Below are 26,864 nucleotides of genomic sequence, written 5' to 3' on the forward strand. Positions count from 1 at the left end.
AACACTTTTAAAATGGACAACTAAATCCTACAACTTTTTATTAGGGGGACATAAAGATCCTTCGTCCAGTCAAGTACCTCTGCCCGAGGGGCTGATTGTGACAGTGGTAGAATCACAAGTGAAAGGTTGTTATCGGTCTTCCTCTTTGGTTTCCTGGTATTAGGTTTTCAATTTGGGTTCGATGGTGCACCCTTGCAAGTCTTATAGTTGTGTCCTGTCTGACCACACTTGCTGTAGGTCACATAGAAATTTCTCTTCAATTTTTTACCTTTAATAACCATTTCTGCTAGGTCTTTTTACCTATTATGGACCTTTGGACGACCAATTGCCCTCTTAATGACAGGTTCAGAAGTCCTAGTCTGATCAGTCCGTGTCCAAAACTTTTCACTAGTAACAGACTGGATGAAGTGCTCGTAAGTCTTCTTCAGAGATTCCATGCATAACCATGGATGCACGTAATCTTCCATGTTATCATGTCTTTTGTTGATTGCAGCTATGGCATGAGTGCACGACATTTCTTTTTCAGAAAATACAACAAATTGGTAACAGCAATGCAAGTAAGGATAACAGCAAAATACAAACTCAAGCAATCATAATATGAGCAGCAAGGCAAAGACAGCCAAAACAAGTATACAAATACAATTTCAAGTAATAATAATACTAGCAGCAAGTAGAGAAATGCAATTTTCACTAAAGTAAATATAATTTCACACTGACCGGTTAGTTGCCACCTATTACATGTGCATGTATGTTTGATCAGGTCCACATCCAATTTAGATCTCTTGTAGGTGACTTCAAAACGCTTGCGCTCGTTATCACCAATCCACTCCGCAGTCCACTTGTTACTTGGCTTGAGACTTCAACCTTTTCTCTTGAATTGGTGCAAGCTTTCTGTGATGGCAATCTATTAGTCTCTTGTATTGAACCATACGCCTCATGAGATAGTAGCGCACTTCCTCACACATTGTGGGATGGGTGGTCATCCTTTTCTCTACTTTTTTGCTGATCCAGTGTTGGTCAGCTGCATTGCTTCCTAGATCTCTTGCACACATATGTTCACTCCAATATGTGTTTCCACACTGCAGCTGTTTATAGTAGGAGAGATAGGCAATTCAAGGACAATTCTCACCCTTGCAGCCAACTCTAACCCTTTTCCTGTTATTTTTAATCCAGACCAACTCCCTCCCCTCAGCAATAAATGAATCCTTCACAACCTCCTTGAATCTTTCTATTGTAGCAAATCTTGTTCCAAGCTCAAATCTGCCTTCTCCGAAGCCATACTGTTCACCAAACTCAGGCTAGTGTAGTTTGTTCCCTTCCTCCTCTGATGAGACAGGGGTATGCAGCTCCTTAGATTCATACTCGAACACAATGTCCTCATCCTCTGTGTCTATATCACTGACATACTCTGCAATGGCTGGCCTCATGCTGGGCTCCTTAGCAGGCCTAGCTCTATTGGGCTGTCTTTTTGGCCCACTTGTACCGGGCTGTTTAGCAGGCCTAGTGAACCTTGAGGAACCTTTTTCAAATGAGCCCACTCTTCTTGCTTTAAATCTCTGCATTTTAGACTTATGTGTTGCTTTTTTTTTTTGCTTTTGCTTTGGTTCAACCCCTTTTCTCGACGATGGAAACACTTGTTTCCTCTTCTCTTTGGCAGCTCTCATCCTTCTGCCCTCATCATCTTCACCACTCTCACTCCCACTTTGATAACCAGCAGGTGGTAGTTTATAAAGTTCATATTCTTCACTACCATCACTATCATCATCTGTAGATGAGTCATCCAACTTCTCCAAGTCATTTGGATCGACTTCTTCCTCAACCTCATCATTTTCTCACAATCACCATCTGCGATCTCAGGTTGATCAACAAGATGGTCAAAAAAAATGTAAAACTCATCCGTGTCTTTGTTCCTCAACTTAGCCTGTCGCATTTGGTTGATCCCTACATCCCTCCTCAGTACATGCAACCCTGACAAAATCCTTATACGATTGATACCCCAGTCCTTTGAACATCGTGATCAGATCTCTAAAATTGACAAAATTCAGGTCCATCGACGGAAATCTCTCAACTTGACCATGCAGATAAACTAACTCACTGGTAGGTACTCTTGAAAAATAGCCCCATGATGAAACATGGAAACACCAAATACATCAACCATCTGTAACATTTTTTAATACACAACACGACACAAAACCAACCCTTATTATCAAAATCTCCAAAACCTCACTAAACAATACCCAACAAATGACTAACCCCACAACTAATCAGCTACTACACTCACTTACAGTCCATATAAGTCCCATCCTACGACATTGATAACAAATAAATGCATAAGTAGAACAAATTTGAATAACAATGTATTTACCACTCTCTACAGCAGACGCAAGTAGCACCACGAAGCTTCAATGGAACTGCTTCACGGAACAGCAACGACGACAACACGAAGACGAAGCGTTGTATTTTTTGGAGGAAAAACGTAAGTGTTAGCGCTTCCTATATGGGCATATCTCATAAGAACTATTACACAACGTTTTTCGAAACGACGTCGTCTTAGTGCACAAGGACCACAATGTCCCATAACTTTTTTCCAGTGGAACACGCCAGCCCCATTCATAGTATGTTGAAGATGCGTACCCATTGCTACGCCACATAAGCGCCAGTAATCTGAATCCGTAACGTGTTGCAAAACAGATTGAACGAAAGGACCAATTTATACGACATTTTGAGAGATCAGAAATTGTTTTGTAGTTTTCAATTTTGAGAGAGTTAGATGTTTGCAAATTAAAAGCTCAGTTACCTATTTATCCTTTATCCTAAATAAATAAATCATTTGGAGAAACAATTATTTTGCTTCCATAGAATAAGTAAGAACTTCCCCCAAAATAAACGATATTCTCGCCACTACCAAAAACCAAATTGATATCCGTGGTAAATATTTCCTATGAACCAGGAACTATCTATCACTCTAGAATTTTGCTATGTTAAAAAGATTTAATGTATCTTAATATAAATTATATTCAAATACATTAAGCTTTTCAAGTACCAAAATTCTAAAATGATAGATATTTTAAAACGGAGATAATAATAATAATAATAATAATAATAATAATAATAATAATAATAATTCAAAAAGAAAAAACCAAAAATAAATATATCCTTGCTAAATATTAAAATTATCAGTACATGCCGAATTACAATGAAACTACAACCTTGGATCACCATTCACCAGGCAGCTAAATGCAAACATTTCTCCCATTGAATAGTTTCTGGCATTCCTTGTCTTTCACCTTGAAATGAACACTTGTTCTTTTGGCTGTTTCAGCAGTCAACAGTGAATATAGGAGTAAAAAGATTGCTGCAACATTTTCAGCCATCAATCCTTTTGACTTTTTATCTAAAAATTATCAGCATAAAATGCCTTATTTTAGTATGAATCTGAATCCTCCGAAATGAAGATATCTGTTAAGTAATTAAGCGAGGGTATAAACACCCCTAGATCACTAAAACTACAACTGTCAAATGATCTTCTCGCTTTATCACTCTACAAACCTCCTCATTCTAAAGAATCCAAATTCATTTCACATCAACTCCCAATTTATAGCCACTTAAACTAAAACTGTCTAAGCAAGCTAATAACTTGGATCTTTATTTCCTTTTCCTTCCTTTTACCCCATAAAAGAAACTAGAAAATATTAAGGAAAAAAAGGGTCTATATTCTGCTTCTTTTCTCCCCTTTTTTTGGGGTGAAAATGACTACAAAAGGAGAATCAAGATACAAAAAGTGTTTGAATTTCTATTTCACTGTGACCTATCTTCTAAAATTGACCACATATGAGTATACCCCAATCCTTTCCCAGTGAAACTATTACCGAGCACTAATCCTTGTTTATACAACAATGATCCAAGTATTGGGTTAACCTCCACCCCAGCATAAGCCAAGCCTGCTCCGCGATGTATCCTTTGAAATCAAAAAAAAAAAAAAAAAAATAGAGGAATGGAAAGAATATTAAGGAGTTAATATCAACAGCCTCAATGGTAAAAATAAGGAGACAATAGCTTATTTAGAACAAGAATAGATAGTAGCAACACAGACATTTAATAGTGATAAGCCCTAAGCACGGTTTAAATTAGATGCACAAAAGGTTTAATGATATGTAACACAATGCAGAAGACTTAAATTTCTTTTATACATCATTGTCACTTTTTGGAACATCTTTGTCAAGGTATTTCGGTACAATTGTATTGTATCCATATACAAATTGATCCAGGGAAGTGACAAAAAAATAGTTATGACAGAAGGTAAAAAAGAAGAGCGAGTATTATCTTTCACTATACTTCATAACCATATACAACAATAAACTAGCCACTTTCCATTTGGTGGAGTCTACTCCATGGACAAACCATGCTACTATATACTATCATATATCACGTCTATAGCCAAGACATCAAAATCTAAATCAACGCTTCACGGTTTCTAGCTTAATAACCATACATGTTACACATATGATACACCTCAGTTCATCCTAATAACTAAAAGATTGAAGCCAAGTCACTGATCACTATAGCAATTTAAATCTTTTAAAAGTTTGATAAGCTGTAAAAGTTCTAAGTACACTATAAATAAGATAAATCTAAAGGAAAGATAATCTTTTAGTTAATTGAAAAAAAGATACCATGTGGTCATTTGTATAACATCTTTTTAAGATAATTCTAAAGGAATTTCACTCAAGAAAGCTTGAAGCAAAACAAAAACATGGTATTATTGTAATTATCAAATAAAACAAGAAATGAATAAAGGAAAAAACTGAAATAGATTGTAGCCCATTATCATTGTACTATAAGCTTATACTATCCTTCTTATAGATCGCTATTCCCCATAATCGACATCTATAGCAAAACTAGTATAAATATCTAAACAATTATCAAACGCTACACCTTAATGCAACATTTACACTGGCATTACATCAAATATCCTATGAAGAAACAAAGAAAGATGACGCAAATAAGTGAAAATTTGTAAATTCACACTAGTATGAAAATTTGTTATAGGTTACAAATGCATGGGCTTCTTTGTCTAAAAATATAATTTCACATTGGAAAACATGTGTGCAAAGTAAATGCAAGACACCATACAAACTTAGATACTAAAATAGTCAATGTAGAGTATTATCCACATACAAACTTTAACCATGAATTCAGATTTATATATGATCAGCCATAGTAAAGAAAGCAATCTCTAACGAATATATCCACAGGCATTGTTTAGCATAATAAAAGTTGATCAAATTAATTCAAGATGAAGGGGATTTATGAATACCTTCTAAATAGTCAGGATTTCAAAATCTGCATGTTGAGAGCAATCGCGGAAGTAGGCCGTTATATTGTCAAGGTTGCTAATGAAGATTTTGTATGTTGAACCCACCCCGAAGTTCAATGATTTCAATTTACTACAGGAGTAAAACTCTGGCTTTAGAAAAACTGCAGTACCACAGGTAACCTGGAAAAAAGCACAAAAATAAATAAATAAAAATCAGGCAAACCGTACGATATTTCACTTGAAAATGCAAAACAGTAAAATCAAACTGTCTATGTCTCTGACATACTAACCGCTACTGTACAGAATGATAGTTTAACTGCTTCAGATTTACAATGTCCCCGTATCATATTGATCAAACCATGCAAAGTCTCCTCTCTCTTCCTCCGGATTGATTTTTCCAATTGATCACGCGGTTCATGAATATCAATGACCAAGCCATCCAAAGATGGAAGACTGAACTCAAAGAAGGCACAAGATGTAGAATACAAGTAGCTGAAATTGGTAAGAGTTGGCGCAGCAACTACAATCTTACATTTGAAGCGGTTGCACATTAGGCTCAAGTTTTTGAGTTTGGGAGCAGATATAACAAAATCCTTAGGGTTCAAATCGGACTTAAAGGACATTTCACCTAAGTGCAAATTCTTCAAATTGACACATGTAGCAAATGGGTTGAGACAGTCAATTCCTGTATAACACAGAGTGAAGCTGTTAAGGTGCAAAGTCGTCAATGTTGTAAAACCAAAGAGTTCCGCCAAACTTGAAAATGGATTCATAAAGTCAGCTGCAGCAGGATACATTGAAAAATGTTCCAGGTGCAACGTTTCCAATGACTTGCAGCCAACGGGGGACGAGACATTTGTAGGATTGCAATCTTTTAACTCAAGCCGTTTCAAAGACTGACAAGTAAATAGAGGCAAAGGGATTTCAACAGGTGGGCTGCCAGAGGTTTTAGCCCGAAGATTGATTCTGATTTCTTCAACACCATGATATGTTGCATATTCAATAACCTTATTCAACAGATACTGATCTGTTGCGTAATCCACCCCGAAGCGATAGTAAATAAGAACCTTGACCTGAGAATCATCCCGATGGGATAGAACCCACAACACAAATTTCTTGAAATCAACCAACCGATTGAATGACTTGCTGCTGAAGTTCAAGCAGGGAACTGAAGCCCAAATATACCTCCACCTTTTAGATAAAACACATGTTCGAATCGCATCCTTCGTTTCCATAAACGACAATATATGATGGATAAGGCAATCCGGTAAGTCACCAAGTCTGTCCTGGCTTTCAGCCACTTCATAGCTGTCGACATTTTCAGCAGCCAAAATGGTTTTCTTGGCTTTCTTCAAAGCAGGACCAGATTCCTGAAATTCAACTTTTGGCATTTCAGCTTCTTCTTCCCAGCACAACATCGAATTGCACTGGTCGAAGCCCTCAATCATATTCCCATCAAATTATTGCTCTCCAAATTTGGAACAACCAAGTGACTAGCTTAGTGCTTTAGCAGTACCGTAGTTTAGCTATAGTACTAATTTATCTGTAATCTGGCATGAAAGAAAAAAGAATAAAACAAATAAAAACTAAAAGTGTTAACATGAAATCCAGCATATTAATACAAGAAATGTTATCTATACTAAGAAGCAATCCAGTGAAAGTGATTAGCTTAGTGGTTTAGCAGTAATGCTACTACTCTATCTGTGACAACAAGAGAAAGAGAAGGAAAAACATAAAAATAAAAAATCTCATCTATACCTAAAAATATAGTTAGCAAAATTCCATTGAATAATCAAGAAATTGAAGTGAAAATCAAGAGTAACCTACCTTCACTACGGCTTCTAACAATTGAAACATGAAAACACAGGGCATAAATTCACAGAGCATAATTCCCTCTCATAAAGAGAAATTATCCCCTTTTGAAACCTTCTCCCCAAATCAATTCCTCACAAACAAACAGAACTCCAACAAAATTGAAACAAAGAAACCCCAAATTCATGTTAAAGCAAAACCCCATCAGAAACCAAAGTATAAAACCACTCAGCTAACCAATTTTGAGATAGAAACGAACATCAAAAACAAAACTTTACTATTTCCCACAGTTGAAAAAGTCACAGAAAAGCACAACCTAACAACACAGTGGAAAATTAAAAATATAAATAATCAAATAAAATCAATGGGGGCAGTTGAAAAAAGGAAGTGACTTTTGCACCTGGGTGAGGTCCTGGGAAAGAAGAAGGAGAAGATGATGATGATCACGTTGATGATGGGCACGCGCGTTGACAGGGGTTGGGATTTTTTTTCCTTCTGGGGAGAGAGAGCTTTATATTTTAAATAATATTATATTATATTATTGTAGCTTTATTTTTTATTGTAAATTTGTAATCGATGATATTACTTTTATCTTAGTTAATATTGATGTGATTATTAATCGAACTTTTTATTTATTAAATATATTTAAAAACATAAATATAAAATTAATTCAGATAATAAATATTTTAAATTTAAATTCTTTAAAATATTTTGTATAAATGATATGTAATAAAAAAGATTTAAAATGAAATTTAATGAAGTGAGAGAGTTTTTTACTGCACAACTCGAATAGTTTAATTGGCACTGTTTGGTAGCACGCAATGGCTGCGACAAAAGTGACCCTCTTTTTCGTTTTTTCCTTCTTCTCTCTCTCAATAATGTTTTATTTTCGATAAAATCACAGATTTGATATTTAAGAAATTAGTAAAATATTAATCCTATCAATAATACTTGGAATGGATACTCATAGAAATCTACAATACAGAGAATTTGGATTTGAATGTAGAAGGAGACATCATTTCTATTTTAAGTTTTTAACTATTAACTTTCTTAACATTTTTTAAAGAGAAAATGTGTATATTTTTTTTATAGCATAAAAGATGAATTTTTTATTGTCAAAAATGAAAAATATATATATAAAAGTATATATAAAAATAATGTTTATAGCATTTTTCTTTTTTCAAATTGGATTGGAAAGACTAATCAATTAGCGGAATGAAAACATAGAATTAATCAAAATCAGTTTACTCAAAAAGTAAATGTGTTTGTAGTTTGTACATTGTTGTGTTTGAATACATTCAAGAATTAAGAGCAAAATTGTACTAGTTTCACTTTGGATGAGGGGAGTAATATATTACCGTTCATGAATCTCTGAAATGTTGAAATTCATTGTTCTCTAAGTTGATGATTTTTACGGTCTCCGATTCAATTATGTGAAAGATGGAGGGTGAGCTGCAAAAAAATTTCGGTGATCAAGTCAAAAAGAGTTTAAAAAGTGGGATTAACAAATGTGTGTGTAACATATCTGGGAGGCTCCTCTATCTATATATTTGGTTATTTATCTTATCTTTCAAGTAGTTAAGAGATTTGGGGTTTTCAAATCCAAAAATCAATTTAGATTGCACTGAGCTGGCAGAAATTGAAGGCCTTCAGTATGGAGCTAGTCAGCTAGGGGCTCCAGATCGTTGTACAAATGGACCAATAGACTTGGAGGTTAGGTCCACAACAATTACTTAATTCATTCCTTAATAATAGCCCTTTTTTCCTTTCAGATACATTTAAAATTGAAAATTACATCTAAATACCACTCCCCGAATCAAATAGAGTTAGAAGTGAGTGAAGTCAGCTTATGAGCCAGCTCGAGTTCGATTCGTTAATAGTTCGATAAGTTGAATTCGTGAGCTAGTGAGCCATGCTTGACTAGGGCTAGCAATGGGTAGGGTAGGGTAGGGTTTGGACTCTACCCTAACCTTACCCGTGGGTTGAAAATTTTATTAAAACTCTACCCTATCCTACCTACAGATCTCTCAACCCTAACCCTACCTGTACCCTAAAATTCTAAACCCTACTCTACCCTACCTATCCGCAGAAATATCAAATTTTTTCAAAGTAAATATAAAATTCAATCATTTCAAATTTTATACATATTAATAAGGGTTAAGTATTTTTTTCATCCTTAAGGTCTTAGGTCAAAATCAAAATAGTCCCCGACCTTTTTTCTTATTAAAATCATCCTCAACGTTTAAAAACGCTTTAAAATCATCCTTTTTAAAATTTTTAGACTAAAATACCCTTCATCATCATCTCTCCTCTTCACCCTCCTCACTCCACCGTTCCTCAGCCTTCCTGCTCCATTCTCTTCATCCAAATCTTCAACAACTCTTCACCCAAATCTTCAACAACAACAATACCAATTATTATTTTTTTAATTAAAAAAAACAAACAAAAAAACTAACCTAGAATCAACAACAACACCACCAACATTCAAATTCAGATTCAAAAATCCAACAACAACAACAACACCACATTCAAATTCAAAAATTCATCAACAACAATACCACCACATTCAAATTCAAGACAAAAAATTTCAAAAATCCAATCTTTCAAACTCAAAAAGAGAGAACGCAGATTTTAGGAATAAATCGAAATCCACCATGGCGAGTGGTGACCCATGCGCTGCCGCCTTCTTGAACGACTCCGTGCCTTTTCTAGATTCTGCTTCACCCGTAGGTTTCCGTGCTTGAACTTCTTTCCCATTGGAGTAGCATCATCGCCTCCCTCAGCGGCCGCAACACCTACCACCACGATCGGCACACTACCGACGCCACCTTCAGCAAAATTAACAAAAATTTCATATCAAACAACATGAGTAGAGATCTGGAAAGAGAGGAAGAGAGGAAGAACTAGCTACATGAATAGATCTGAAAAGAGATGAGCTCCAGGAAGTAGAACAGAGAAACAGAGAAGCAGAACAGGAAGCAGAACAGAAAGCAGCATAGATGAACGTCAATAACGAAGGAGAACGTCAGCAACGACGCCCTTTCTCGCTGGCGGCGTCTTCTTCTTCCTCTTCTCTTCTTTTTCCTCTTCGTTTTCCACCCTTCCCTCTCTTCTTTTCTTCATGGCTTGCACTCCCTCCTCTCTATGTTGTTGAAGGAAAAAGAACAGATGAGGGTAAATGATGGATGGAGGGCATTTTTGTCCAAAAATTTGAGAAAGGACGATTTTTTAACGTTTTATAACGTTGAGGATGATTTTAATAAGAAAAAAAGGTGGGGACGATTTTGATTTTGGCCCAAGACCTTGGGGACGAAAATAGTACTTAACCCTATTAATAACATAAAAAATAAAAAAACTAATGCTCTAAACTACTAAATTAACTAATTAGTTTTAGTGGTTATTCACTTATTATAAGTCATTACTTAAGGGAGGTTGTGGGTTCAACTTTTACTTCCTTCACTATATATCTAATTTTTATAAAATATGTGTTATATATGAGGTGCAGGTAGGGTAGGGTAGGGTACACCCTAAACCCGTACCCTACCCTATCCGCAGCGGGTCGGATAGCCTACCCTATCCGAACGGGTTGGACACCCGCGAGTAGGGTATAAATTGCCAGCCCTATGCTTGAGTTTGGAATTGAGCTTATAAATTAAATGAATCGAGTTTGAGTTTGGATAAGTTTAGGTCATTAACTCGTGAGCTGACTCAATTATATAGACACACACACATCTTATATGCATTTAATTTATATTTTTAATATTATATATATACATATGAAATAGTAGTGTATATATACATGAGTGATCTTAATTATTTAAAATTTTATATTTATTTTTTATATATAATTTTGATGTAGGGTATAAATAAAAAATTTTCAATTTATTGATAGATAAATTTATCTTTTTAAATATTGTTTAAAATATATAAGTTATAATTTATTGATATAGAATTATAGATTATGTTTTTTTTTTATTTGAGCCACCTCGTGAGCTTTCGGTGAGTCAAGTTTGAGCTTAAGAAATAGATTCGATTGTTAATGAGTCGAGCCGTGAGCCGAACTTAATTTTCGTGAGTCGAGCTTGAGTTTGGTCTAGCTCGATTCAACTCGGCTCACTCCTAGTCCTAGAATCAAATACGCCTCCAAGGAATCTGATTCACAAATCACCCACTTGCAACCAACTTCCCAAGTTAGTATAAGACCTTGCCATAATACCAACAGCTCACAACAATTTATAAGTCAAGGTGGAATAGCACTGGAACAACCAAGAAGCCATCTTCCTCTCTCGTCTCTCAAAGCGCATCCAAGACTAGCCAACTGCGTATCCTGAATTAAGCTTCCATTACAGTTAACCTTGATGCAATTGCTAGAAGGAGAGATCTACACATATTTGCACTCTAAAATGAAGTTTGTAGATTGGGTGTTCCTTAAAAAAACCAACTCATTATTTAGACTTCTAATTAATATTGTTACCTACATGTCAGACCAAGGTTCGCTAGGATTGAACGTGTCTTGACATCTATGTCTCTAAATCCACCAAATTCCTACCGCTAAAAGTTCTTCTCTGCCCTTCAAACTCTACTTGAGCCAAAAAAAAAATCTACAGCACTATAGTTTACGATATAAGATAGACCAAAATTATGCTAAATAGCCTTTACTTTATCACAATTACAGAAACAATGCAAGGTAGTTTTAGGATGATTCCCGCAGCACTAACCGAAGCTCAGTGGGAATCATGCAGGGATTGCCTCAGCAACAACCTAATCTTCTTCGGAATAAACATCTTACACAGTCAATTCCAGTTATCATTCTCATTCCAGTGGTATTTCTCTTAGCTAACCAATGGTATTCACTTTTTGTGGTGTAATCGACAGAAGAGGAAAGATTCCAAAACTAACTTGAAACGTCATGACAATGGCCAGGGATAGACAAATTTTCTAAAAACAGTTTGACATTTGAGAAGAGAAAAATATAGCTTGCTAAAATTCTAACTTCTATTATGTATCACATTACCAATCGAAAAACAAATATCAGTTATATGTACATCAAGAATGACATCCGCCAGATTATCAAAAGGGGTCCACGTTTCAAACTATAACAATTGATGCAAGTTTCCACAACACCACACAAAACCATCTTTTAAGTGGTTATAAGCATTCATCACACACTCTTGTAAACCTGAAATGCTCCATTCGTATTTTTCCAATCTTTGGTAGCAGAAAAATATTTCTTGATTAAGAGTTCTGTCCAAAGCTTGTCTTTGTTATGGAAAAGTTGTCAAACAAGCTTTTCGAGAAGAACTACGTTAACACGTTGCGAATCACGGACTCCCAAACCTCCAAATTTTTTAGGAGTTACAATCTTCTCCCACTTCACAAGAGCTAGGCCCCTCTTGTCTACCTGACCCTTCCAAAAGATCTGATTTAACTAAACACAGTCTACCCGTATTGTTGAGAAGACGTTCTTTTCTTTTTTTGGTTTCTCACGGTATCACCCAATTTGATAGGTCAAGGACTAATCCGTCGTAGATCTGATCTCCATTTAAGGGTCTGCCGCTGGCCAATGAATTGCTGCATGCACAAGGCGGAATTCGAAATACTTGCTTAAACGGACGAGTAAACTGATTATTCGACCAATATGTGAACTTTTTCAATTACCTCTTGAGCTATTCTTTTTGTCGTTCTCTCATGGCCAATATTGACCCAAATACTTGTCCAAATTTTGAGTAAGTTGAATATGAGAGACTTCCTAACACCTTTTTTCTTTTTTAGAAATATTGTTAGAGCAGAAAGACTTAGACAAATTAACTTTCAATTTTGAAGTTTTGGTAAACAGATTAAGGACATAAATATCAGCGGTCTCTAAAAATACTACACCTTAGCTATTAAAAATCATGATCAGAAAAACGGTGTTTAGTTCATTTGTATTAAAATTGAGATTAACCGGGTCTAATTCAATTTCAAAAACTAATTTATAGATTAAAGGATGTATCATATTTATAAATTCTGTAGAGATTTTATCTTTAATTAATATGGGACTTGTAAAACATTGTCTTCACGCACAAGAATGATTATTTGTAAGTAAGTAACTCAACAACATTAAATTAAATAGAATCTAAAAAAGCTAACTCCTTAGTTGAAAGATACTCACACTTGTAAATTCTAGAAAAATCTTATCCTTACTAGATACAGTATATGCAATAATTTGTACCTATTTGACCAAACTCAATTAATCTTTTCCCAAATCTTATAAACTCTTACTAGTGAAATTCATTCATCATGGGAATCCAAAGAGATTATATTTTTATGAATAAAACTCAAAATACCAGAGTCAATCGAATGTTAAATTTTATGAATGAATCAATTTAAAATGATATGTTGGGAGTTCACAAATATTTATTTGTTTTCTATTTAAAAAATGATTGAAATGAAAATAATTATGACTAAAAAACGAAGATAATAGTTCTCAAACGTACTTGTATTTTATTTATTATATTGTGCAATAATGATTAACTATTGGTGAAGAATCATATGTAATTATTTTCATGTGATGTTAATAGTTAAAAATTATTAGATAATTTAATACGTTTAACTAAATTATTATCTAATAATTTTTAACTCTCATTATTTGTTATATATTTTAGACTGTTACTCAATTCCATCATATGCTTAAATCGGCAAGACAGTAAGTGGGAAATGCAATGCAAATTTCCTCTCACAAATTGGTTCATGATAAATTTTGTGAAAAGCAAAAGGAAAGGAAATAGCGACAAAATTTTAAGATCACGTAATTTGCCATGGTTTCATAAGGACAAAGAGTCTCTCATCTCACATAGATTGCACAAAGAAACAAACGAGTGATATGACACACTGACACCCCTTTGTTATTTATTTACCGTTATTTCACTAATTAACATATTTGTTTCAATATCATCATAAACCTCTAAACAGACTAGCAAGGCAAGAAATATTACATCAAGGTTAGGGACAAATAATAGAGGAGAAGAAAGGCTTCAAAAGTAGTTGAGAGCAAAAGTGTGGCCTACAACTACATGGGTTTTGACGTTAACGTTACGTATCTATCTTTCATAACTATTTCCTTCATTTTTGTTTAATTTCATGTTTAACACATTTGCTTACTAGTAAGATTAGGAAGTATAATAAAGATAAGAGTAAACTACTATTTCTACCCACGAAAGTTGAACACGCTGATACTATCTATATAAAAAAGAAATTATTATTTGTACCCATAAAACATGAGTTTTTTGTAACAAAATTATCCAAACACTAAAAAATCACGTAAAATTCCCAAATTACTTTTATCATCATCTGCATCATCCACCCCTCCTTCTCTCCTTTCCTGTCTTGCCCTCGCCTGAGCTAAACTCTGAATTCAAATGCACCACCATCTCATTTCCTTTATCACTACCATCACCACCACCACTACTATACCTCCATCATCATCTTCTTCACATAAAGCAACAACAACAACAACAACAATAGAAAAAGCAAAGAGAAAAAACGGTTCTTCCTCCCTCATTGAACAGCGTCGACGACGATGGTGGCAGTGACACCCACCGGCGCCGTCGCCCTCTCCTCCTTCTCCGATCTCTTGCGCGCTCTCTTCTTTCCAGGCCAACGACAACGACAGCGACGGACTCAATCAATGGCGGCGACAGACGTGACGAAGCCGGCAGCAGCAGGGCGCGACAACGGCGACAGCTCCTCCTTCCTTGGTTCTGGCTCGCAACTCCTCTTCGGACTCCCTCAACAACAGCGACGATGATGCAGCGAGTCCCCACGTTGCCAGTGTGGTCTCCCTCCCCCTCCTCTTCTCTTCTTCTTCCTTGGGTGGGAGTGTGTGTGTAATGTCTCCATGTGTGAGTTTTGGAGGGAAAGGGAGTGATGGCTGGGTGAAGAGGACTAGGGTTAAAAAGGTGGCTGGATGAAGAGGGTAGTGGTGGGATTTGAGATTAGAAAGAGAAAGGGGGGTGGTGGTGTTGAAATTAGAAAGGAAAAAGGGGTGGTGACTGGGTGAAGAGGGTTAGGGTTAGAAAGGTAATTGGGTGAATGGGTGGTGTGGTGGTGATAAGGGTAATTTAGAAATTTTAGGTAATTTTTTAATATTTAGATAATTTTGTTGTGCGAAATCCATATTTCATTGGTACAAATGGTAATTTTTTTTTTTTATGGATAAATATGTCAGTATTTTCAACTTTCGTAGATAAAAATGATAATTTACTCTAAAGATAAAAATATACCAGATAAAAATTACTCTAACCAATTAAATAAGTCTAACTTTAACTTCAAAAATGAGCATAAAAAATAATAGTTACCTCTTTCATAATCATAAAGGCTACTCAACTTGGAGCATGAATTTTGATAGTTTAATTATAAACTTGTGCATGATGTGAGAATAAGTAAAAAATAGATTTTTTTAATTTTTATTTTTTTCTATAATACTGTATAAGAAATTAAATAGATTTAATTCCAAAAGCCGTAGTTTAGGAGGTACGGACTACCCCACATAGAAAGGATTATAAAGGATTTGTATACAATGTATTACTTTATAATTACAATCTGACAAATAATTATAAATGACAATTGACGTGTACATAAAAGCATAATATCAATTTAGGTGCACTTATATTATTTCTCATCCGTCTATATTGTTAACATATTCCTTATGGTGAATCCATTCAGGTGCGTAGAATTAGTTCTTGGAGGGTAAAATTGATTCTAGTTGTGTAATATCATATTTGAATTGCACAGCATAGAATTGATTCAATGAAAATCACCTTTCTATCAAAAACCAATTATGATAGGATTAATTCTACCTAGAATCAACTTTACAAACAGTCAAAACACTAACAAAATTGATGTCAAGATTAATTACAAATGACTATATATATAATTTGTATATAACAAACTTATGTTTTCTGTATATTTTAATGATTGTCTGATAGTATATTTCCTATTATAAATATAAACATAAATAAGCAAATGGAAGAATAGATGGTAATGCACCTGCGTGACACAGCAAACACACAAAATTGAAATATATGATTAAAGGATCAGATTGGACGTTGAAAACAATCAACAATGTATAGAAAATATTCTGAGTAATCCAAAACTTTGGTCTGATGATTAACTAGTTGCCATAAACAAAAATCAAGTTTCTTCAAACATAACATCGTAAATCAATAATCTAAAACAGCTGGTTTTGCAGCTAAGCGTCAAAGCTCTTCAGCGGTACTGCAAAAACAGAGACAATCAGCATAAAGTTAATGAACTAGTGATATAGAGAAAAATTCACTTTGGATTAATTAACTATATTCAAATGTTTCATACCTTAATGAATCCGATTTCCTTGGCATTGCTACGGAAGCACTGCCTGCAGCACATGAGGCCATACTTCCTGATTAATCCATGTGGGTTTCCACACACGCGACTGCAAGGAGAGAACAGGAACGAACAATCACTATCCGCCATAATTGGCAAAAACAAAATGCATAAGTAAAATACTATATAAAAACTTCAGTTCAATCAGCGACAATTTTGAGAATATCTAGAATATAATAGTCTAGAATTCATGTGTTGATTCCATATTGAAAGAAAAACTAAAACTACACCAGAAGGGGTAGGCCTCATACAAGCTAAAAAGTTCCCTCTACTAGGCTGGACAGCCGTACAACGTAAATAATAGCTCACAAATGATTTCATATAATGGGGCGCTAGCAAGTTTAGTTTCGAGAAGGGAGGGAAGGAAAGGGAACGGCTGAAGTGAGGTTTATGATTCAGAACCTTCCCTACCCTCTCTTCCCCTCTAAAACACCAAGTCACATACAGATCCTACAAGGGGAAGGCTACGAGTATTCACAGAACAGGACAACCAAATGAAAAGAAAGCAAAGCTAACATCTAAATTGAACCAAATGCAAGCAATATTCTCTAGAGATGTGAAAGTCATGTAGGGGTCAATACAAGTACTAGAGACTAGAGAGTGATTCGACAACGTTATTACATAAGGCACATCGAAGCGTGGAAAATAGAGAAGGCCAACCATGTAGCAATGATCCAACCATCTTATGATTCATCAAAGGAGGAGAATCTTTGCAGAGGAATGTCTCTATAGATATAAACTGTGGGAAAGCTTTACACTTTTGAAATTTTGTTGGCTATTCCAAGCTTAAGTATTGAGGATCTCTCGTCCTCCATGCTCTGTCTTATCTTTCTTCTTGTGCATAATATTTCTTCTTTTATCACAAAAAATGGCATGACCGATTGACAAAAAATCTCCTCCCACTTTTCACTCCCATAAGAAAAAAAAATCTTAATAAGGAAAGAAAAATCTTTACTAGCACCACACCATAGGATTGACAAAAAAAAATTTCAAACAAATGGTTAAAATTTAAAATTAATGGGAACAGAGATAAGGCTCAGTAATATACCAAGTGCGAGAACCAGGCCCGTAGTTCTTTGGGTGAGAGTTCCAAATGTTGGTGTGTCCCATGATGTTTCCGCTAGACCAAATTCAAATGCACAAAATCTCAAGCTGCAAATACCAATTTACAAAGAAAACAAGCATCACACAAACATATCCATCGAAAAATCTTGATCAATATGAGCACGACAGAAGATACAAAATATCATAAGCATTGACGAAACAATTGTTAATGAGCTAATCATTCATTAACCTAACGCTTCAAATCAGAAGTTTCATAATTCAGCTAAGCGATTGAGTTGAAACTTCAAGTTATAATATAATCGAAGGTCACAACGAGAATAATGTAGCTATTATAAAAGGAACCTAAATAGTAAATACAAAGCATGACATACAATACATTCAATTCAATTCAAAGAATAAGTTTATTGAAATTGGGAATTGAGAAATTAAGATTAAGATTAATGGTAATGATTCCATTCAAGAAGTAGTGCGAAAGATTAGAAATCATAAATCTTCCAATATCATTCACTCACACACAAAAATTGCAGAGAAAGTCTTAAAAAAGAGAACTTTGATTTTAAACGCCGAATAGTTGAGAAGAAATAAGGATGAATCAAAATCGTACCTCAGAAGAAGACGATGGAAGCGCCTGCCTTAGAGTGTGAGTGAAAACCCTAGTATTAGGCGCCGTGAGTTAACATGCATATATACACTTTCATTCTCTCATAAAACATAGGAAAAACTCAATCTTTTTTTTTTGTGGTGACTAGGAAAAACTCAATCTAATTTAATTTAATTTGACTACATAATAATCTATGTGCCTTTTCTATCTCTCTATGCTTCTATCCTATTATATAAAAATGAGTTTTTTGCACTTGTTAAATATAACTAGTGTATGAACCCGTGCTCAGCACGAAAAAATTTATAAAAGTTAAAAAAAAATTTTATATACTTCAATATTTAAAATAAAAATACAAAATAATTATTATTTTAAAAAATTTATAAAATTATTATCAAAATCAAAGTTTAACTTAAAAAAAGTGAGTACTAATTATTTTATATTTTTTAAAGTAAAATAATTATACACTGATACAGAATTTAAAATAAAATTAAAATATTTACATCAGAATATTATTTTTTCAAAAACTTCTCTATAAACAACATTGATGGTTGAATTTGCAGACATTCCTACGTGATTCATAAGTAAAATTTTTAAACCTCTCTTACTCTTAATTCTTGAAAGTGCCACATATAATTGGCCATGTGTAAAAACTGGTTTGGACAAGTACAATCCAACATGAGATAAAGTTTGTCCCTGAAACTTATTAATTGTCATGGCAAACGATACTATTATGGGAAACTATCTTCGTTGGAATCTAACTGGGACAATTTCATTTGTTGGTACCATATTCATTCTTGGAATCAAAGCAATATGACCAACATTGTTACCCATTAAGACTTCACATTCTATGACATGATTTCCAAACTTCCTAACTTGTAGCCTTGTACCATTACAAAGACCACTGGATTGGTCAATATTCCTCAGTAACATCACTGGAACACCAACCTTGAGTATTAATTTATGTGGAGGCAAACCAGAACAATTTATGCTATTCAATAATTCAGAATCATAGAGATCTAGTTGACTCTCCATATTCCCTTCATCCATACAAATGGAATCCGAACTAAGATATAATTTTTTTTCCTCTAGGAATGATAGCTATCAGATGGTTGTTGACCTCTTGAACGATGTCTAGTGTGGGACAGTGGGAGTCAGTATAAGAATAATAATATTTTAGTTACTATATAGACTAAGAACATCATTGTAACAATTTAAATTGGAAATTATTTGACACAAATCTTAGAAGTGTTGTATGGACCAGTAGACAAACTCAATAGTTCCGAATTTTCATGCGACAAAAGGCCCTACAAAACAATTGATTCAATAAAAAGACATCATCAAAATCTGGTTGATCTGTTTTTGCAATACCGAAACAAAAGACAAAGTTATTAGCCAGAAGGGGTTATAGGGTCAGGATTGTATTTATCCAGGAAAGCAGAGACCAAAGAATTCTCATTAGTCATTCTTAACACATGAATCACATATGGTTCATAAGAGTTCAGATTCCTCATCTTGAGTTGCACTTTGAAGATGAACTTAATATCCCTAAACATATCAATGTCTTTGGGACAGAAATTTTTCTCAACACCCTTCACATTTAGCGAAAAAAAGTTCATTCATGCTCTCATAAATAATAAAAATTAAGATATAGTTCAAAACAAATAACACAAAAAAATTAATATGACATCAAACCTTAGTCACACAAGACACTGCCTAAGGTCATTGGCAGAAACTCCAAGAAAATTTGCAGCTTCTCCATCGAACAAAACAAAAGAGGCAGCATCGGTGTGGTCTATCACCCTTATGTGGATGATGTACCTATTATTCACCAAAAAATTTACAATTCAAGAACAATATACTACATAAATTATATAAATAGTCAGACTGTCTATACTATGTTATTATTGAATTGGACGCAAATAATTTTTTAATGGCTTATCCAAAAGTCTCCATCCCACACAGGAGAATAGTTTAAAATAATTCTTATTATATATAATTCATAAAAAAAATATTATAAAAAAGTGAATTAGTCCTTACATTAATGTCTCCTAATATATATATATATATATATATATATATATATATTAATATTGATAATAAATAAATAAATATTTATTTAATGTAAAACATTCTCATGTAATTTAATTCGCACTGAAAGTATATAACATGATTCTAATAATATTTCAAACAGTAAATTATAAGTAACAATTATTCAATTATAGCTTACCAAAATAAAAATAATTCTATTACGTAAATTCATATATAAATTAAAACTGTTGAAAAAGTATACATAAGTAATCGGAATATATACAACGTACAATGAAAAACTATCAATTAAAATAATAATTACTTAATAGTGTCTAAGCAAAAAATTGTTAATTTAAAAAAAAAATTAAACAATCCACCGCATTGAACATAAAAATGAACAGAACATAAAAGTAAAATGCATCTCTCCTTTGTAACATACAGATATGTGAATCCCAATATTCACAATATTTTACCGTTAGAAAATAAATCTATTCTAATAAAAATATGATAATAAAATGACACAATTAAATTATAACCCCGGTAACTAATTAATTTATTACATATGATTATTAAATGAAAACATAAATGAGAATAGTTTAACAGCACATCACAATCCCAAACAGCACGACCCACAAAAAAATACTATGTACACTTTAATATACCTATCCACCTCTAAATGACAATGAAACCGTTTTATTTGGTTAATTATGTTTAACTCTTGCTATATGTTATGCTTTGAAAGAGATGGTTAACCTTATTTAAAATCAATTATCTTTAACCTATTAGGCTAACTGAATCACGAATGATAGAACTCAACAACAAAATTTATCAAGAAATAATACAAATGATTAGTTTATACCATTATTTTCTTAGACAATGAGTATGTAGTGTGTGAATGTTAAAGAAGTATCGTGAGTCATACCTTAGCACATAGAACCCATAGTCTTTAATGCAATTGGAATAGAAATATCTTTTCTCAAGTTCCTTTAAGCCACAACGACACTTCTTACATCCTTTGTACCACCAACCAAACTCGGTCTCAACTTCTTTAATCGTCCCGACAGTAACAGATACAGCATCATAAAATCGATGGATGCAAGGGTACAACACAACAATTGAGATTATGATCCAACAAACATTAGAATTAATAATTGAAAAAAAGGAAGACTAATAAAGAAAGAATTTTACCTGATTATGCTCCTTTATCTCAACAATTGTTTTGTAAACTGACAGATGCAAAAAATCGTTCTCAACTGAAATAGGTTGATCACAGACCAGCGGCATTATGCCTTGTCCGTCAACATGATCCAATTTGTTCACCCTTGCATTTTTAAATAAGAATTTATGAAATTTGCTAATAGTTAACTAATCAAAAGCCTTGTATAAATATTTTGCTGGCCACACTACTGATCTATACACTGTACCTTGCAAAAAAAAATCCTTGGCAACTGAAAACTCAACATTGATAAACAGTTTCAAATTGTAGTTTATGTTGGAAACACCCATAACCCCTACAAAAAAGACATAACAAATTAAAGAAAATATCAGAAGCATATGATGACACAAAACATGCATTCAAATACCAGTAAAATAAATAAACCACTATAAAATTTCATCTTGCCCATTTGGAAAATAACCACATAGATAAGACACGGGTGTTTATCCAGATATTTGAGCAAATCAAAAGCAAAAGACTGTCACAACGTTATCCTTAATTTCTGTCCACCCCTATAAGAAATAGCAATGCTTGTAGAGTAAAGAGAGGCACAAAATTCTAAAATAAGATTTTAAAACAAAAGCTACTATCAAAAAGATATTAAGCATTACTCAAGATCATCAAGTTCTATGGTGATATAACTTGACGGCTTTTCGTCCCGTGTGAACTCGACCAAGTTACCTTTAGAGGCAAGCTGACCTATCATATCTACAAAATAAAGGCACGAATCTTTTCATTAATTTTTAAAGTATTATTTAATTGTTATAGGATATTATAAGGATAATACATAAAATTATATAAATTTTTTTATTAAACAAAATTTAAATAAAACAATATTTAATTGAGTTAGAAATTATATTATTTCTTAATATAAAATTATAGGAAGGGAATAATTGTTATAGGAAGGGAATAATAAAAAAATTAATCCTTAATATAATTTCTTAATGAAACAAATTTTAAAAATAAGACATGCTCCGTCACAATATATTATATTATATTATGTAAAAATTTTCAATCAATTCAAAAGATACAAAGTTAACATTCACGGCAAAAGCCCAAAATAAAGCCAAACTCTTTTCCATGGGTAATAACTAATTTCTTACGGGTTAGACCCTATAAACTTTTGAGGTGTATATTTGGTCAGAAGATAAAAAGAAAAGCAAATTTTACTTAAATAAATTTCACGAAAATTATATGAATCTATAATACTTGAGACTTGAGAGGAATAGCAACAACCATTACTTGAATCCATATCTGTCCACTATATGCTCATAATAAAAAAGACAGCAAATGGTGCAAAATAATATATAAGATTAAAAAATTAGACCTCAAAGAATTAAACAACACATTTATTATAGATTAATCTAACAAAGTACTTACCAACTAAATAACCATCTTCTTTAGACTTTGTGTGAATTGTTTTGAACGGAACAAAATTAAATCCGTTCAATGGAACTGAAGAATTTTATACCGGACGCACAATCGTATCCCTCTTGAAGTGGATTCTAAATTCGTGTCTAGTAGACTTGAACTTGATGGTATTCAAAGCAACTCCAAAATTAGTGACCACGTACACGTTGCCCTCAGCGAGTAGGCCCTCGAAGATAGGAACAAATATGTCTTTAACAGTGCATTGAATTGTATTTCCCTGAATGTATTAATTTTATAGAGTCATAGATAAATGAGGTTTATTGCTGAGTCATTACCAAAATAAATCTCACATGCAAAGTGAAGATTTTACCTCTTTATCAAGGACAACCATCTCTACAGGTGCCTTCATCCCAGATTTTGCAAAGTGAGAAACGATTCAAAGTCTAATGACACGTACTTTAAGCTGTCACACCTTATACACTGGACCAGCATTGATACACTTGATGAGATCATACCTAAAAATCAAGGACCTCATATTTAGTGAAAAATTAAAAAAAAATATATTGTGAAACAATCCACATGGCACATAAACTCACTTAGCTGCCATTACTACCTGCCACTACAAAATTACTCAAATATTATGAATTTCAATCTAGATAAAGAGTAAGAGTGGTGATCACCTATGCTATACTTATAGAGAGTCACAACACTTTTCAGTCCCAGTATTAGTAAGGATTGCAATAATCTTTATGTTTCTATCAAAATCCAACTAAAAAACACGGAAAATTTTTGGACTATTCAGGATTAAAGAATCTGAATCATATCAATAAAATAATTATCAAAATTAGGATAGAAATTAACGGCCAACATTTATTGTGTTCTATTTACATCGCAAACTGGAGTTTAATTTTGAAAAATCAAAATAAGAAGCAATATATGCTGAAGAGGTAATCACTATATTTACATACACTAATTAGGTACTGTAAATCACAAGAAGTTTCGAAAAGGCATGAAATTATTTTATTTTTGTATGTTGTCAAATTATTCTATATCATAGATACTGGCATTTCAAGAGGTACAGAATAAAAAGGGTATGAGAATAAAATTTGATATATAGCACCAATTTTTTGTTTCTTAATCTGATATAATTCCTAAAAGGTTTGTTAATAGTACCTTCAATATAACCAAAGATTGTGTTGATCGCAGCAAGCCATTTATCTCTTTCACCTTGCATCCGTTCTATAAGCATTCTCCTTTTATGATCCTCAGTCAATTGCTTTATGCGCTTGACCTTCAGCCTCTGCTATTGCTTTAACTACAATAGTAGATAATTCTATCTCAGCACGCTCTCTCTTAGTCTGATGCTGCGGTGGCTGCGGGCTCGCGATTTGGGGAGCTAAGGTAAGGTTCTTCTTTCAATATCAAAATTTCACGTCAATTTCAGAGAGGAGAAGTGAGGAGTGTGGGAGTGGGATTAGGTTACGGGTTACGGGCTTAAGTCATTGGGGATTCATTTTTTTTTTAAAGTCAAAACAGCACCGTTTGGAGGAGTTATTACTTATTAACAAACCAAAAACCCTTTAAAAAAGTGGCCAGTTCTAACAGTTCATCGATTAACTACAGATTTGACCGATTTTGTAATCAATTTTTTGTCAGACGGTTTACTCATAACATCTTTTAAGCCATTTTTAAATTTTATAAAATTAATTATAATAATTACAAAAAGTGTTTATAATAAAAAATTTTAAAATTTTATAAAAAATAATATTTAAAATTGTTAGTAAAATCTTAGTTGTACTCTGTTTTAATAAATAATTATAATAATATTAGTATTTTATATAACAACCTATACAAAAAAATTAAAATTTCATACAATATTTTTTCGTTCATTTTTAATAGCTCATAAATACAAAAAAAATATTATACAGAATTTAAATTATTTTTGTATTAATTATTATATACAATACCCATATCATTATAATTATTCAGAAGTTGCATGTAATTCGAACCTTATGAATTTAATTTACTACATATTTACCTAAATCGAATTTATTCAATTTAATTTATATAGATATGTAAATTTGATTTATTTAAATTAATTTATTTTTATATGTGGTATGATTTGATTAAAAGAGCAATAATTTATGCTGCTTGGTAGATTCTTCTATAATTTTATCTTGCATCAATAAAATTCCACTATCACTGGTTAAAAAAAATTAAAATCTAAAACGATGGTTAAAAATAAATAAAGAGGATAGATTTAATTCTTCTATAATTGTATGCGTTTTTTTTCTGATTTGCGTTTTTATCACAATTCACAAGTTGTATGTTTTATAAATTAATGTTAATTCATATGTAGTATATAAATAAATTTAATTAGAATAAATAAAAATTTATTTATTTTATTTTAGACTTTATAAATGAAAAGACTAATTAACTAATATAACGAATTATAATTAATGTAGTATAATTAATTAAGTAATATATAAATTATAATAAATTATATTAATTATATTAATATTTAAATATCTAATCAAATTAATTAGTTGATATAATTAAGTTAGTGTAATAAATTGTATTGAATGAGTTAAAACAATTAAATTAGAAAACACTCTCCGAAGCATGCCACATCAGCTTCATCATTAAGTGCAGACATTCGATTTTTATATAATAGAATAGATTTATTTATTATAATAAATTAATTATATCAACTAATTAATTTAATTAAATATTTAAATATTATATAATTTATTGTAATTTATATTAATTGATTAATTATAATTTATTATACCAATTATTCTAATTTATTAATTTATAAGATACATAATAAAATAAATTATTTATTATTTATTCTAATTAAATGCAATAATATAGATTAATTTAGTTAAAAAAAATTCTCTTCTAAAAGATTATTTCTCTTTTTATTTTTTTATTTTTAAAAGATTGAAAATATTTATGTTTTTCAATAAATGTTTTATAACAATTTTGGATGAATAAACATTTTTTTTTCTGGTTACATAAACCTTTTTTTTATGTGCACATGATTCATTATATTTTTCTTGGTATTTGTTTTTGTCCATCGTGAATATCATTGTCACGGGGCATTGAGTTTTATTTTTTTAACCATTTTTGTGATTTTAACTTATTGGCCCATGTTTCCACCAAAAATATCCTAATACAAAAAATAAACACATGCAACAACCTAACCCAAAAAAAGATAATAGTAATAATAATAAACCTGGGCCAGTCAAATACTCAAATATGATCATCTATTCTATTGGATCTGATCAATTTAAATAAATTCTCTCATATTTTGTCCGAAATATGGGGTTAGATGTGAAGAAAATTTGTTCTTGATTTGTTGGATTGGAAGATACGATAAACAATTAAAAAACTATTCTCTCAATTTTTGTCTTTTGATATTGTATCAATTAAAATGAAAGGTAAAAATACGTTGTTTTAATTTTTCCATGTATTTTCTCAAAGAATAAATACGCAAGTTAACACCCAAAAAAATTTACATTAGATCACTAATTCTTTATATAAATTTTTATTTTTTAAAAATTATCCCGTAAGATAAATTAGTCTCTCTGTCATTGAGGGAGACTATATGTCTTATAATTTTTTTTTTAAATTTAATTGTTCTATAATAAAATTTATTAGAGACCTATTTGTCTAATACATATTAAATTTTGATTAAAAGTAGAAATAATTTTCAAAGACTTATATTTAAAATAATAAAAATTTATTGGACCAAAATATTTTATCTAAAATTCATTAGTGGGTTTAATTTGAGTGTTTACTATTTTTAAAATGCCTACAATTGAAACAAAAAAATGAAACGAAAGGTAAAAAAATGATAAAAGAGTGTGTAATGGTAGTGAAAAATATAAGAAAAGAGAAGCGATAGAACAAACAAAAACAACAAATACATTAAAAAAAATCTAGGAATTATAAACAACAAAAAATTTTAGGAGTTTGAAACTATCAGAATCCAAAAAGGAAAAAAAAACCATAAATGTGTGGAAGTGATAGAGTTTGGATAGAAAATT

The 26,864-nt window shown here is 32.3% G+C and overlaps 3 protein-coding genes, 1 long non-coding RNA gene and 1 pseudogene across 5 annotated transcripts; all 5 read right to left on the reverse strand.

The window, feature by feature from the left end:
• Nucleotides 1-1,298: 1,298 nt before the first annotated feature.
• Nucleotides 1,299-2,281, reverse strand: LOC148543668 (uncharacterized; annotated as a pseudogene).
• Nucleotides 2,282-3,137: 856 nt separating this feature from the next.
• On the reverse strand, nt 3,138-7,666 carry LOC107618300 (putative F-box/FBD/LRR-repeat protein At1g78840). 2 transcript variants are annotated; one of them, XM_016320323.3, is made up of 4 exons: nt 7,530-7,666; nt 5,608-6,867; nt 5,318-5,497; nt 3,138-3,958 (listed from the first exon to the last, which is right to left on the reverse strand). In XM_016320323.3, exons 2-3 carry the CDS (start codon nt 6,763-6,765, stop codon nt 5,321-5,323), a joined length of 1,335 nt encoding a protein of 444 aa, XP_016175809.1. In that variant the 5' UTR covers nt 6,766-6,867; nt 7,530-7,666; the 3' UTR covers nt 3,138-3,958; nt 5,318-5,320. The 2 variants fall into 2 exon arrangements, with proteins under 2 accessions (XP_016175809.1, XP_016175810.1); XM_016320324.3 differs by having other exon boundaries at nt 7,145-7,543.
• Nucleotides 7,667-9,591: 1,925 nt separating this feature from the next.
• On the reverse strand, nt 9,592-10,282 carry LOC107616859 (uncharacterized). Its single transcript, XR_001614671.3, has 2 exons — nt 10,041-10,282; nt 9,592-9,957 (listed from the first exon to the last, which is right to left on the reverse strand). It is a non-coding gene; the product is annotated as an uncharacterized LOC107616859 (long non-coding RNA).
• A 5,879-nt stretch (nt 10,283-16,161) lies between these two features.
• On the reverse strand, nt 16,162-18,337 carry LOC107619666 (small ribosomal subunit protein uS14z/uS14y/uS14x). Its single transcript, XM_016321960.3, has 4 exons — nt 18,201-18,337; nt 17,580-17,683; nt 16,481-16,580; nt 16,162-16,384 (listed from the first exon to the last, which is right to left on the reverse strand). The coding sequence occupies exons 2-4, from the start codon at nt 17,639-17,641 to the stop codon at nt 16,376-16,378; spliced, it is 171 nt and encodes a 56-aa protein (XP_016177446.1). The 5' UTR covers nt 17,642-17,683; nt 18,201-18,337; the 3' UTR covers nt 16,162-16,375.
• A 1,083-nt stretch (nt 18,338-19,420) lies between these two features.
• LOC148543669 (uncharacterized) lies at nt 19,421-23,221 on the reverse strand. Its single transcript, XM_088498631.1, has 9 exons — nt 23,183-23,221; nt 22,913-23,089; nt 22,651-22,702; nt 21,643-21,736; nt 21,414-21,546; nt 21,148-21,209; nt 19,901-20,015; nt 19,640-19,786; nt 19,421-19,501 (listed from the first exon to the last, which is right to left on the reverse strand). Exons 1-9 carry the CDS (start codon nt 23,219-23,221, stop codon nt 19,421-19,423), a joined length of 900 nt encoding a protein of 299 aa, XP_088354757.1.
• Between the last annotated feature and the right edge of the window lie 3,643 nt (nt 23,222-26,864).

This window comes from Arachis ipaensis, chromosome B9 (assembly GCF_059453495.1).
Source record: "Arachis ipaensis isolate K30076 ecotype BB chromosome B9, ASM5945349v1, whole genome shotgun sequence".
Taxonomy (NCBI): Eukaryota; Viridiplantae; Streptophyta; class Magnoliopsida; order Fabales; family Fabaceae; genus Arachis; species Arachis ipaensis.

Excerpts from the sequence above, each read along its gene's own strand:
- LOC148543669 (XM_088498631.1), bottom strand. The coding sequence starts at position 23,221 with ATGAAGGCACCTGTAGAGATGGTTGTCCTTGATAAAGAG. Across the intron at positions 22,703-22,912 it reads GGGATACGATTGTGCGTCCG|TGGACAGATATGGATTCAAG; the intron begins GTATAAAATTCT and ends ATGAGCATATAG. Across the intron at positions 19,502-19,639 it reads TGACTAATGAGAATTCTTTG|GGCCTTTTGTCGCATGAAAA; the intron begins GTCTCTGCTTTC and ends ATTGTTTTGTAG.
- LOC107619666 (XM_016321960.3), bottom strand. The coding sequence starts at position 17,641 with ATGGGACACACCAACATTTGGAACTCTCACCCAAAGAACTACGGGCCT. Across the intron at positions 16,581-17,579 it reads GGGCCTGGTTCTCGCACTTG|TCGCGTGTGTGGAAACCCAC; the intron begins GTATATTACTGA and ends CTCTCCTTGCAG.
- LOC107618300 (XM_016320323.3), bottom strand. The coding sequence starts at position 6,765 with ATGATTGAGGGCTTCGACCAGTGCAATTCGATGTTGTGCTGGGAAGAA. Across the intron at positions 5,498-5,607 it reads TATCATTCTGTACAGTAGCG|GTTACCTGTGGTACTGCAGT; the intron begins GTTAGTATGTCA and ends GCTTTTTTCCAG.